This window comes from Euwallacea similis, chromosome 19, assembly GCF_039881205.1.
Source record: "Euwallacea similis isolate ESF13 chromosome 19, ESF131.1, whole genome shotgun sequence".
In the NCBI taxonomy this organism is placed as follows: domain Eukaryota; kingdom Metazoa; phylum Arthropoda; class Insecta; order Coleoptera; family Curculionidae; genus Euwallacea; species Euwallacea similis.
Window position 1 is genome coordinate 3,175,229 of NC_089627.1, and position 14,471 is coordinate 3,189,699.

Sequence of the window (14,471 nt, forward strand, 5' to 3'; positions counted from 1 at the left end):
GGTGTGTCTGGGTGCTTCATACGCTTCTCGAGAAGTCGTACCGATACCGAACTATTAAAAATAACGAGGCAGATAATGTTAGGAGCAGGGTTCTTAACCTTTTTCTAAAAATAAATAATATACGCATTCGGTGACGCAACTAGTAATTGCGAAAATGAGAAAAGGCTTTAATTTGTTTTGGGCTCGGTACTACCTGGCTACTACGAGTGTGTTATTTAAGAAAGAAAATGACTGTGTTTTTCGCTTTTATTGACCGTCTATTTTCATTAGCACATTTCAGCTTCGTTAAGTATGGCTGAAAAATGTGCGGTTCTTGTGTGGTACTGCCCCGTACCGCAGCGCACAGATCAAATACAGGTGTTCAGCCAAATTTACGTAGGCCGTAAGCGTGTGATAATAAATGCAATAGCACGAGGTCTTTAATGTGTGTTTAGGAATTATCAGTCTGGAAATGAGGTTATGCAACTATGATACCAGTTGAAAGAGCTTTTTGTGCTCGATGTGAAAAAATCTCTGAAAGTTTCACCTACGCCTACGGGGCATCCATTTGAGCGTCCATTCAACTTCTATTCGGCGTTCACGGAATTTTATCGCGGTGGTACCAAGTCAAGGTACGACCGAACCTGCCTAGACAGCGCGGCGGCTTGTGAGGAGAAACGATTTTCGACGGAGATTTGTTGTGCCAGCGGTTTGCACTGACTGGTAATTAATGATTCTACCGAGTGTATCCCGTTTAAATGACACAAGGTGAGCCAGTGATCTCAAAGGCCATGCTAGCTGAAAAAATGCGATAATCAAAGAAATAGCCGTGCAATGATATTTAGGAAATAGTTTCACTTGTTATCTGTCTGCCAGAGGCAGAACACCTGGTACTATAAATCGCTGAAGGATCCTACTTCATAGGTCACATTATTGTCTTTAATTTATCACTCAAAATAGCTAACTTGGTTGAACTGGCCATTGTGAGTACTACCACGAGTGATGCGTACCAACCAATAAATAACAATTACGGGAAGAGTCGTAATTTCGCTACGGGTACTTGCCAACCACAAAGGCAGACCGCAGAAGATTAAAACAAGACAATTGGCCACAAATATACCAGGCTGGCATGTTAACAGGTCATTACGATTCAACTTACGAGTGGTACCCGTTTTTGAGCTGTCGACAAGTAGGCATGCTCTGCTACTTTGTTGCAATTGTTTATGATAGCTGTCGATCGGGGTGTTCGGGTACTGAATATTCAATCAGGGCGGCAAAATTATCCGGTATTTTCTTACAAGTATCACTAAGGTACTACCATATTTTTTTTCCCCAATTTTCAAGGCGATTTGCTTTTTGGATTTTTACATAATATTCCCTTGTTAAAAAAATATATACATATATTGCAAGCAAGGTTCGAGTAAACCGAACATTTATTTTTGGTTTTAAAAAGTCAGCTGGGTAAAATTGAAAAGAAAAAGTTCAGATTTAATTTTTTAATGCTGCATAGTTTATAAGATCACAAATCAGATGAGCTCTAAATGCAGAATCACTGACTTGGACCGTCTTGAAAATATACCGAGTGCTTTCTTAAACATCAGCTATAGAGATTCTAATATACTGTATTTCGCTGTTTTTTGTCATTTGAGCCATCAGTCGTTATGCTCGATTACTGCTCTCCCGAAGAGACCAATATTTTGCCTAACAATTGCTGGAGATTCGCACAGAACGTTCTCCACAGTCTCCTCCTTCTCAGCAAATATCAGGAATTCTGATTTTTTATGCCCATTTTGTGAATTCTGGAATCGGTGACCCTGCGCAAACCGCCATGGCAATTCTAACTTGTTATCTAATCAATCGTATAATGGGTTTTCTCTCTTGATGGTACCATCAGGAATGTCGTGGAGTGTGTTATATCCGGAAGATTGCTCCAGTGCCCATTGAAATGCAGCTCTTCACATCTTTGGAACTTCAAGCAGTGGGATATCCCTAATGCTGATGCAGATCCTTTGAAAGGTGAATTCGTTATTGAGAACGGTGTTGCATCCCAAAAGAAGGAGGTTCTTTTGAGAAGTCCAGTTTTGTCCTGTTACAGTGTGGAGCTCTCACAAATTCGTTTTTCGACTTAAATTCAACAGCGAATTCCAGTTTGTTTAATATTGAAATTGGGGTATCCTATAACATTTCGAGGTTTTAAATGATGATTTAAACAGTCAACTTTCATAAATTAATGAACATAGTTGTAATTGATGTGACTGAGAAATGCGGAGCTATTGAGTTGTAACCAAGTCGGTTTTGAGAAAAATGTTTTAAATTCAACTCCGAAATCAAGTCTTTTTTAAAGGATTTAAGGAGCTAAAATTTAATAAAAGTGCAGTAATGTTGTGTAGTCTTATTAATTAAATATTAACATAAAAGAGACCGAAATATGAACATGTGATTCTTTGATCCAGCACGAGAAGCAGCTCCAATTCCTTCCAACATTTGTTATGATTTTTTGGGCATTCAGAAGTATTTACTTTAATTTTCTCAGTGCACCATACTCTTTGCCGAAAAATGAATTTTCTAATTTTTGAATCTGCAAGGAACAAATACGGAACAACATCTAGTGCTTTCTTACCGTTTCCATTCTTAAGTTGAACATCCAGTGAACCTTCGAAGGTCAAAATATCGTTACTCTCTTCGGCAGAATGCGGCAGAATTTTAATCCGATGCAAAATGGTACCCAGGGTACCACTCGTGAAGTTCTCTGCCGGCTCGATGTAGTAATTCGCTTGCGACGATCTGATATACCCCGTCTGAAACCAAAGACAAATTTCTTTTGAATATCGTAAAACTTTCGTATTTTTAATTTACAACATCTCCTTATCATATCTATCTGCTTCTTTTGTATAACTTTCTATCTTCGGGCCTAACGAATCCAGTGCAGCCAGGCAACTATATGCCCAAAGTGATAAGGAAACAATATAATTACTATACACGGGAGGCTTAAAATTTATAGTCGGCTTCATTGATTCCAACTTTAGGCTGATAAATATCTCGCGAACATGCAGAGAAAACATTTTGGGTTGGTGCCCACAGCGGTGCAGGATTTTGACATTACGTAGGTTAGACCGGCTATATGCGACATGAATTATGGCACCCTGGAGGGGTGGTCCTTATATGAACCTACGTCTCAGTAGATTAATGACGTGTCTGTATCTTTTCCGGATGAATTTATAACATTTTCAGGATAGTGAATATAACATCACAAAATATCCTGTCAGAGTTGTAATAAGAAAACCAAAGACTCATCAGAAGCAGTTATTATACATATATTGTAGTTCCATCTCCTGAGCACAATCTACAGGTACCTACATATATAATAAACACCAAGATAGACTGCAGTGAAATTAAATTTTAAAAGATTTCGACGGGCTTCTGTAGAGATCTTCTGTAGATAGAAATGATAGAGCAGAATAGAGCAGTACGGCGAACTTAGAGAAACATGTAGGATATTCGAAGAAAAATAGGAGGCCGAGATTGAAAGGAAATAAAGTGGATTTCCCTTCCTCATGTTGTTAGCTCTTCTACTGCAACCCTTTAGGGATACATCAAGTCAAGTAATTTGATGGTTTTATGAAAACATTATACTTGACTTGACTAGAACATGAAATTAGGTAGTTAAAAATAAACGCTGGACTTGAATTTCCTGCAGAAATCCATCAAGTTATTTCCAAGGTTATTCAGTCAAAGGAACATCGATTGAGAAGGCCAGAAAGTTCATTGATCCGATGGGAGAATATGAAGATCTACAGTATCCAGAAGAGTTACGATTGATACAAGGCATGATTTTTCTATGGATTTTTTTTGGGGGGCGGCAGTAGCCAAGAGGGGTCACAAATATTTTTCAAATTTGCCTTCAGATGTGTTACTTCTCTAAACTACTCAGCAATTATTAAGCACAAATATGATATGCAGGCTTTCAAATTCTCATCCAAACCACCGCTAAGAATTTTTTGAAACAAAACCAATCGAACCAGATTCCTTCTCTGGTTCCCAGATGTATTCTTTTATTGACTATTCCGAAATCAATTTAGCGATTAATCGAACGGTACTGCCTCCAAGCCCATTTCAAATAATCGAACACGATTATAATAATCTGTCATGCATAGTATTATGAGGTACCTCCCAGTACTTAACATGCCGGTTTCTTTGGCGTTAAATTTAATTTAGATGGTAATCGGAGATACTTGCCTAATCGAAATAATAATCTGAATGATATGTTTTGGTGCTGGTTCTCAATGGTGTTAACATAATGACGCTGATGTGGTGTTGATGGATACACAACCTAATAAGTAGTAGGGCACTTTTGTACGTTGTAAAGTTCGGTCATTTTTTATCTGTAAAGACCATCTGCTGGAGTAAATAGGTCAGTATGTGTGTGTGTGTCGAAAATTGTTAAGTAAACAAAGGTGTGGGAAACCGTTACAACTGTGTGGTCGCATTACCTAACTTCACAGATTGGTTATCCTAATTATTAATAAAGTTTCAACCATATTAATCCTCTTAAACTGTTAAGAGCTTCCGCCTTTAACACTGATGATGAAGTGAAGCAAAGCGTCAAGGTTTTGATAATTCATCATCATTAGCCCATAACATCACTTTTTATGTAGAAGCCCACCACACTTGATAAATCATGATCGATGCGCAACATTTGACGAGATTTAATTGCTTCCAGACCCAATTAAATCAGTTTTTGCATCTTTTTGGGCCTACGCGTGGGTCACACAAAAATGCGATTTTCATAAATATATTAAATTATTAATGGTTGTCTTTTATTTGAAATTATGATAGCGATTAAACCCACATGCCGCATAGCTTCATATTGTAGCAGGTAAAAACATGAGCGAAAATGAGATAATAAAATTGAATGTCAGCAATCAAGGAATTACTGGATGTTTTAGTTCCTGAAAATGAGTTCCCGCAATGAATTATTGCAATACGGCACAAGACAGACACGAAAGAGTCAAGAACAAATACCTGGAAGTGTACAACGCAACTTGTCCGAAAATAATAATTCCGCATGCTTACACGCCACTTGGGACTTTGTTTTGGTTTTTTTAAAGAGACCAGAGCCAAGAATTCGACGATGTCGGATGTTGGAATAACCATGTAATAAAAGACAGATTACAAGGTGAATTAATGGAGTTTGGATTCGGATTGCTGTGCGGTTATTACTGTTCGGAAATGTTGTTATTGACTTAGGAGTGGCTCTAAAGGCTTCGCAGCTAGTTGACCTAAAAAAAACACATAAAATCCTGAAGGGCTAGCTTAGCTCGTCTCTAATGCTGGCTGCTAATGAAGCCTTCTACGGACTGCTATACTTACCCAACTTTTACACCAAGTACATATGGTGTATAAGTGGCATGATTAGTGATCCTTGAATTCACGAATCACTAATCACTTGCACAATCAATACTGCTCAGCAATTATGACTATTTTATAAAATGTAGCCGAAGACATAATCCCCCATCCCCAAGTGGAAGATGCTTACTCAACGTTCTATTCATTCACTTTCTCTTCCCTCTTTCATTCTTTTCACTTTCATTCCTACATATGTTACTTATTTTTATGAAAAACGGCCAGCACCACTAATTAAATTATTTATGCGCTTGAAATTCATGGCAATACTATGGATTTTAAACACCTTCAAGAATTCTTGATGATGGCGGTAATTGATGAAAACCATGCTTGGAATTACAAAATAAACTTATAATAGACGTACAAACAGAAATTGAGCATTTTTGGTGAAATTAAGTTTTATTAAAAAAATACTTATTGGAAATGTCAACAATCAAAATAATCTCCATTACTATCCATGGTCTTTTGCCATTTATCGGGTGCTCTCGCAACATAAACTTAGCGGTTTAGGAGTAAAATATAATATAGTTATGGAGCTCTTTTCAAACATCTTCGACTTTAGAGAAGTGCTGGTCAGTTAGATAAGATTGCATTGACCTGAACAAGTGAAAGTCAAAATGAGTGAAGTCTGGAGAATTTCCCAGCTTAATGAGAAGATGAATTCCTGGGTCTGTTTTGCCGAATGCGGACGAGCATTGTCATGCAGCAATATCATTTTCCGATTTTCGTAGTCCGTAAATGGTCTTTTTTCCTTCAAAGTTATAATTAATTTTATCACTGGATTCTCGAAGCTCGTAGCTAAGGACTTCCTTCCAATTCTAGCTGACACATAATAAAACTTTCTGGACATGGATATTTAGGTTGACAATTAATGTGGATGGCTGGCCTGGATCAACTTATGCTTTTCTATGCTTACGATTATCCTACAGTAACCACCTTTCGTCTCTCTCTCACACCTCTCTTTAGTTCTTGCAGATGTCAACTCTTCGATTAGCTCGTGAGGAACCCATTTGTTTTCTTTTTGAACCTTTTCTATTGCATGCAATAGAATTAAAATTGCTTATTAAGCCACTCCTAAGAATTGTCCAAGCTTTTTTTCAGTTTGATATAGATTTTCAATGAGCAAAGTTTGAAATTTTTCGTTTTCTTTTTCTACACCCGGACGTGGATCGTCTTCACGACAAAAATTATCCTCACGAAACTTCTTAAATCACCTCCTAATAGTTGAAGCACCAACGGAATTATCCCCACAAGCCAAATTAATAATTTCTGTGGTATGAGCAACATTTTTGTTTAGTTTAAAACAGAACAACATTGATATTGTTAAATTTTGCCTGGAAACGTCCACTGCTTAATGACGCTTTATGCACTAAATGACAGCTTGTGGACAACTGACACTTTTATTATATAAGAAGTAATGACTAAGCCACACATGCGCAAAATTGCAGACTAATTGGATATGTCTATGTATGTTTTTTAATGCGGTTAATCTCAGTTTTCTGTTTCTTTTTATACACCTATTAAATCCCGGATAACGCGAACCATAAGTGCTCGTGACCTTCGAATAACTGATCCAGAAGAGGCACTTGGCCTTCTATAAATTACAAAGAGCCCAATATGTTATATTTTACGGCTACTTGCATTAAATGCACAATTAAAATTTTATCGATTCTTTGTCTCCCTTTGAGCAGTCTTCATTTTGGGGTCATGCCCCAACGAGCTTGCATTACACAAGAGCTTCTCTTGTTCTTCTCGGTTTAGCCTTAATTAAACCACCCGAATCCCACTATCAATCATCGGCGAATTATTATTTCAGCCCAACGAGATCCAGGTTAGTTTATACGACCCATATAAACCAAATCAGAGAGCATTAATAGGCTATAAATTTCCAGCTGTGTTTGGATGATGGTTCAATGGCAATTCTTCGTCTATCATTAACCTCATCCATGTTTCGCGTGATTCATTTTTAGATCAACATACACACGCACCGATGTGGCCCATAAAATTCGTATAATTCATTCTTGAGTCTCCGCAGTTTTCCTTCAATCATCCCAATTTTTTCTTCTCATCTTCCAGACACTCTCTTTATATGATCTTTACTGACTTCAATGTTGACAAACATTGTGATAAAGATAAATAAATAAATTAGCAATATACCCTCCCATGATCGGTTTATGTACCAAAATGACTTCTAAATAAACTTTTGCGGCCGTTAAGTATCATTTGCTTGCAGTTTTACGGCCTGGCAGGCACGGTATAATAAAATCATGTGTAAAAATTTCTCATTTATTGATATCGATCTAGATATATATTATAATGTTAAAGAGCCAGGTCTGATCAAAATAAACTATCTACTGAAGTGCGAAATTGAGTTCTCACACTGGCAAGCGTCGAAACTTGAATATCAGATAAGAAATTCTTTAGATTAAGATCTTTGCTAGGCGCTCTTGCTGATGGTAGATATTGATGCAAGTAGACACCATGTATCATTATTAAGTTGATACGCCGCCTTTTGGCTGTGAAAACTCATAAAATTCTAGATTGAATTGACCTTACAGTATGGAGGCACTTCGCAATGATTGCAGATAGGTGTAGGAGCTCGTATACAGTGCTTTCATTTCAAAACGAACCACCCTAAATAACTCTTGAACTATGTATTGTTTGAAAGTTTTCAAAAACACATCAATTGAGATGTTGCGGAGGAAACTGTTTGAGCTTATGCCCAATCCCCTATCCGCAACCCCTTGAGCACGGGGCGACTCACCCCTAAAATCTTAAATTGGATAGGAGATCGAGTGATATCTCATTTTATAGAGCATACCAAGACTTTTTCACTTACGAAGTTTCAGCTCATTCCGTTTAACCGTTTCCAAAACGGCGGCCACTTAAATTTTGTGATTTTTACGATGAAAAAATTATTTTATCAAATATTCAAAATAGGACCCGTTATTTTCGAGACAATAACCCTAAAGAAATGTCAAATGTCTTGCATTCCTCTGATATCAAAACAAGAAGCACTAGTTTTTAGGATTATTTAGTACTATTTTAACGTTAATGCTAGAATATTCATTTATCAGATAGTTTGAAATTATTATTTAAAAAGGAATACACTTTGGTTGAAAGAACGGAGATATTCTTCCTTTACGAAGCTCAAATTCACTTGTAGAATCGCTAGAGTTGTTAAAGAAGAGAAAGCAAGATCTCCAGATCTTACCCCTCTCGATTTTTTTCTTTTGGGGTTATTTAAAATTTAAAGTGTATAAAACTCCAATTGAAAATATTCAAGAACTGAAAAACAGAATAATACTGAAATGTAGAGGTATTATCAGACAAGCTTTCATCAATGTTCGCAAAGAATTTGAAAATAGACTTTATTATTGTCTTAAAATTAACGGATCATATTTTGAACATTTGATAAAGTAATTTTTTCGTTGTAAAAACCGCAAAATTCAAGTGGCTGCCGTTTCGGAATGGTTAAACGGAATGAACTGAAACTTCGTAGATAAAAAGATCTTGGCATGCACTATAAAATGAGGTATCACTCGACTCCCCATTCCGTTTAAGATTTTAGGGTGAGTTGATCCCTCCTCAAGGGGTTACCGATAGGGAATTGAACATAAGCTAAAAAAAAGTTTCCCTCTCAATATCTCAATTGACGTGTTTTTGGAAATTTTCAAACAATACATAGTTCAAGAGTTATTTATAGTAGTTCGTTTTGAAATGAAAGCACTATAGAAGCGTTCTAGTTGAAGAAGCAGACTTTTGGACAGGAAAAGATGTGAGAAAATTTTAATGAAGATTTTTAGTGGACCGTCATATGGAGAAATTCTCCATGAAATGGTCGCAGACCAATATGGGAAGGAACAAGGGTGTTCCTCCCTAGAAGATAGCTAGAGTAGGAAATGACTTTATCTGCGACAGTTAGACGTCTATTTAATAAGATTACGATGGTGTGGCTAGAAAGTTAGGCTGATGTATTCAGTTTTTGTCTTCCTCGGAAGTAACTCTTTGAAGTCTTCGCCCCGAGTGGACACTAAGCGTAATGCAATTTCTTCAAATTTCCTTATGAGCAGGTTCAGTTGATTAGGTATGTATGTATCTGTGAGGACGATTCTGATGAAGATCTTATGTTCTTCTCTAACAATAAGACTACAATTATCTGGTAAGGTTTAATCTATCTTGAGAGGAAGACCTGCTGTCCAGTTTGTGATGGATCTTGGAACAGTAAACTCAGGCACAACTGACGAAGTAATTTATTTCACTGTTAAATAATGCATCTCCATCAGGTTTACAAAAATGAAGAGCTCGGTTAACGAAAAAGCAATTATCGGTTAATTTATTGTCTATCTTTTTAGAGCGTGACATTTAGTTGAATAGCGAGATGGATTTTCCATTGGTATGGTGCAGTTATACCGATTTAGCTAAACGCGATTGTACTTAAATTCTACTTTTTACAAAGAAAAAAGGTGAAAGTTTTATTATAGAGGGCGACATGTTTTTGAGAATTATGGATACTGAAATCTGGCCATTCCGGGCACATGGCTAAAAAATTGTGATGTACATAGGCGTAGCATAAGGGTACGTTGCATGTTAGCACTGAATCCCTGGTAGGAACTCTAATGATTCCATGATGGTAGGGGTGCTGCCAGACTGCACCATATAGCCACAAGTGACATGTTAACCATGTCCTTTCCTGAGTTCTCAGACTTTTCTTTTGAACATCTTATTAAGCAACATAATCTCAATACTCGACATATTTCGTATCCAGTTCTAAAAATAGTCGAAAAATTTAGCGCCACGCCAAGTAACCGACCTATAAAAAAAATTCGCGATGATATCTGCCAGGATAGCAATCAAGGCCGCCATCCCAGAATCGCCATCTGGACGTCTGCTCGTCTATACCAGTTGGTCTGGTCGAACTTTTAATTTATACTTTCGCAAAATAAACCATCGGACATCAAACGATTCCTAATTTTTTTTCGGTTTTACATTAGTCAGTTGCTTGCCCCGAACTTAATATACCTACTGTTGTTATTTTTGTAGCGCTCCTATTTGCTATTCGACCGTTAGACCAGTTAACGTTTTTCAGAATCTTGGTCGAAAATATCGGTCAAATAATTCTGTAATTATAGCAACATTGTTTGCGTGTTGAACAAACACACGTGGAAGTGAGTTATAAAAAAAACAAAAGCTACACCAGACGTTGCCAGATATTTCGCAGTTCCCCTTTTTTAGTGAAAAAACGAGAAAAATATAGAGTTCGGTAAATTCAGAACGTATAAATCAAGGTCCCACGTGGCCTAGTAATAGGCAAGGCAAACAAACTTTGAAGATGTGACTCAGCGAATCAAAATTGTAGCAGCTAGTATTAAAGCCGATTAAAAAACTGATTTCGGGGCGCCAGGTTTATTTTTTTAACTGTGAGTGACGTATTATACAAGACTCATAAATTTAAATATTTACGTTCGTTTACGTTAAAAAGGTAAAAGTTTTCACATTGTGGTGATAGACACTTTGATTGGTTTCGCAAGTTGGCGCAATTGTGGCTAATTAGGTTGGATCGTTGCCCCTTTTATGACAAATTGGCAGGTTTACATTGTGTGCTGATACGAGCACGTGTTTCAGGAATTAAATACAAAAATCAAGCAAGTGAAAGTCTCAGATAGCAATTGACTAGTAGAAGACCAATGAAAGTGATTAAAGTTTTGAGTGTTTTACTGCCATTGAATATTAACTTGAAAAATAATGACTTACAAAGACCAGATTCAGAAAAGCTTCTATGTACACTACCGTCTTAAAATTTGGAGCCACCGATTCCTTCTGTCTTAAATCATATAGGATCGCCGTTTTTTTAGCAAGACAACGATCCTAAACACTATTCCTGTATCTGTTATTTAGAAAAACGAAAAGAAACAAAAACCATCGAAATCATGAAATGGCCACCGCAGTCTCCAGATCTTTCACCAATTGAATTGGCGTGGGACAAATTACACAGAAGAAATAAAAATTATTTCTGTCTAGTTCTAATCCACTTTGGACCTTTCTAGAGGGTAAGACAAAAGAATATTTCACAAAATTATTAAAAAGGATGCAGAAAATTTACGAAGCAGTAATATAAAACGGAGGGGATAATTTTGGTGAATCCAAGCTAGAACTTTAATTTTATAATTTTTCTAAAGTCTATTTAGAAAATTCGTTGTAAAATCACTCAATTTTCGTTAAACACTTTATTGCTATTAAATTATCATTATATACATTGCTTAACAAAAAATAATAAATTTTCCTTTCTTAAAGTTGTTTTTATTTCAAAATCCTTAAGTGCTTCCAAACTTTTGGATGATATCGTACCAATTTGTATATCTTTTTACGTAAGTTCGATTACTTCAGAATCTACATATCATCTCAGAGAATGCCAATTTGGCTCATGCCACGAAACTATTAATATCAGGGGTCAAAGAAAGGGTCTAAAGGTTTTGATGTCATCTTCGATTGTTGTGTGAAATCTTTTATGTTACATGAACGTATGTTTCATGAATGTATTAAATTATAGCAACCTATTTTCGTAAAATAGCCCTTATCATGATGACACTGACGTAGAATTATACAAATTTGACCCATATTGATACAATCACTTTAACACCCAATTTTCATCATTTGTTTTGACGGGATTTGGCCTCAAGTCCATAATCGTTCCTCACGAAATCAATAAACCACTTTTTTTACAACTTTCGAAATACTCAATGGGTCTCTAGTCATATCAATGAATCAGTCATCGTGGGTACGATTTCACCAAAATCCGCTTTTGGACAAAGAGGTTACAAGTGCGGGCAGAGACAGATGGTGCAGGACAAAAAACTGGAAGCTTTTTGGCTTTTACCTCTTTTTGAATCGAGTCTTATTATTACATAATCGGTTCAGTGAATAAATATGTGAGGACGTGTGAGAAGCTCTTGCAACAGCTACAACAACCCACAAAACAACAAAGCTAAACTTAATCGTTCATTTTTGTCTGAACTACAGATCCGGTCTTGCCTTAAGTACCCCCCTGTAAATTACGATTAATAAATGCACTTAAAACCTACCCACCTGATGTACCATAACGACTTTCGGAAAAAAGCCAAGTCGATACCACCCAGTACGACGTGAAGAACCGCCGTTTTAACAAAAAAGCGAAAACTCCTCAAGGCTTCTAGTAAATCTGAAAACGTCCATTTATGGTCGGGTAAGATCATTTTTAGCACATCATATCCGTGTGATTGAGTTACCCGACGACAATTAGTGCGAAAATTGATAGCTAATTACACGCACTAATTAAGATTCATGTAAAATGATTCCAAGTCATCAGTCAAGTTCGACGGGGTACTTCCTATAGAAGGTTTCGTTTAGTCTTTGTTGCTCTTCTAGCAATTTTTGCAACTCAGAAATACAGTTCAGACTCAAGTGGAAGATGAAAGCGAAAGGGTTAAAATTTGGGTGGGGTTTTTAGATTTGGAAAGAATTTGTGTTCCGAAGGTTACGCCCCTGACTTTATGTCTTTAGCCTTTTAATCAACAAGTATTTCAACAGAGGTGAGCTGCAAGAAAAAAAACAGGAAAAGATACAAACTTTAAAGGTCCTGGCCCTTATTGATTACATGGTCATCATTGCTTTAACACTATTAAACCTTGAATACCGATTGCGTAGTACTACTGCATGAGTATATAGGGTGTTCCAAGAAGGTTGTGTCAAATTGAAGAAGATTATAGGAAGACATTGTGGTAAATAATTTTTGCATAAAAACCCTTAATCAAAAATGAGCCGTTTCAGAGAGTCATTTTTATTCAAAAGACTTGATATTCAACTTAAATGAATAGCATAAAAGAAACAAAATAAACACTTTTTTGTATGTAATTGTTTGCAAGCCGTGCTTCCTGAGCTATGGGACAATGTACACGTTCCCATAGGTATACGGGATAGAATGTGGTTCCAACATGACGGTGCACCATACATATTTTGCCCATGTTGTGTAGAATCATTTAAACCAACATTTTTATGAGCGATGGATCAGAAAAAAGCGAACCTATCAGATGGCCAACAAGAAGTCCCGATTTAATCCCGTTGGATTTTTTTCGCTAGGGTTATATCAAGTCGTTGGTGTATGAAACTCTTATCGCCACATCAGAGAAACTATTAGGAAGAGTGATAGTAGCCTCTCTTTTCATGAGGCAAGATACGCACATCTTACAACGGGTATGCAATTCAATGATCAAATTTACGTAACCAGGTTGAGGGGTCCTTATTTTGAACCTTCATTATATATTTTTTAGCATTACCTTTAATAAAAATGAATTAAACATCGAAGTCCTTTGGTGTCAAAGAGCTAACATTACGTTTTTCACCAAAAATGTCTTTGTAGCCAAAACGGTTTTTTTTTGTCTAAGTGTTTCTATGCAAAAATTTTTCACCACAATGCCCCCTATAACCTCCTTAAATTTGGCACAATCTTTTTCGAACACCAATTACATGGTCTGTTCCTGATCTCCATAAAAAGAAGAATAGAATATTCGAGGCTCAGGAACCTAATATATCGTAGCGTAGTATAAGTAACGAAAAAGACACCAATATTATGGTAAAAATCACAGTTATTAGATTGTCAAGAGTAAAAATCATATTGAAAATCAGAAATTGAGTGAACCTATCGTGAATAGGAAAAAATATGATTATTTACCCCAAGATCTCCGACTTACCATTATTTTTTGCATTCCTGACAGTCTAAAAAACATACAAAATTGATAAATTCCAGAACTGAATTACATCATACAAAATATTCGTGTCGTCAATGCCAGCCCAGTGGATCATACGATAGATCGTCCTTGCCAAAAACAAGCACTCAGCACAATCGAAAAATGCAACAAAGCACGTATTTGATGCAGCAAGTAATTTTCGAGGAACCCATCTAACAAAATTGCATATGATAATTTTCGGGTTCCGTTACCACTTTTCGCCGAACCACACCCATATGAACCACAATTTAGCATACAAACGAAACGGAAACATTACTTAGGAAACTACTGAATTGCAAGTAGTGAATTTTAACTGAAAACGTATAA

General features: G+C 36.5%; 1 protein-coding gene across 1 annotated transcript in view; it reads right to left on the reverse strand.

Annotated features, from left to right (window-relative positions):
* AdamTS-A (ADAM metallopeptidase with thrombospondin type 1 motif A) overlaps positions 1 to 14,471 on the reverse strand; it is a 92,988-nt gene that overhangs the window by 15,839 nt on the left and 62,678 nt on the right. Inside the window, exon 7 of the mRNA XM_066399621.1 lies at positions 2,600 to 2,777. Within this exon, the coding sequence (XP_066255718.1) occupies positions 2,600 to 2,777 (178 nt within the window). The remainder of the gene's footprint in view (positions 1 to 2,599; positions 2,778 to 14,471) is intronic.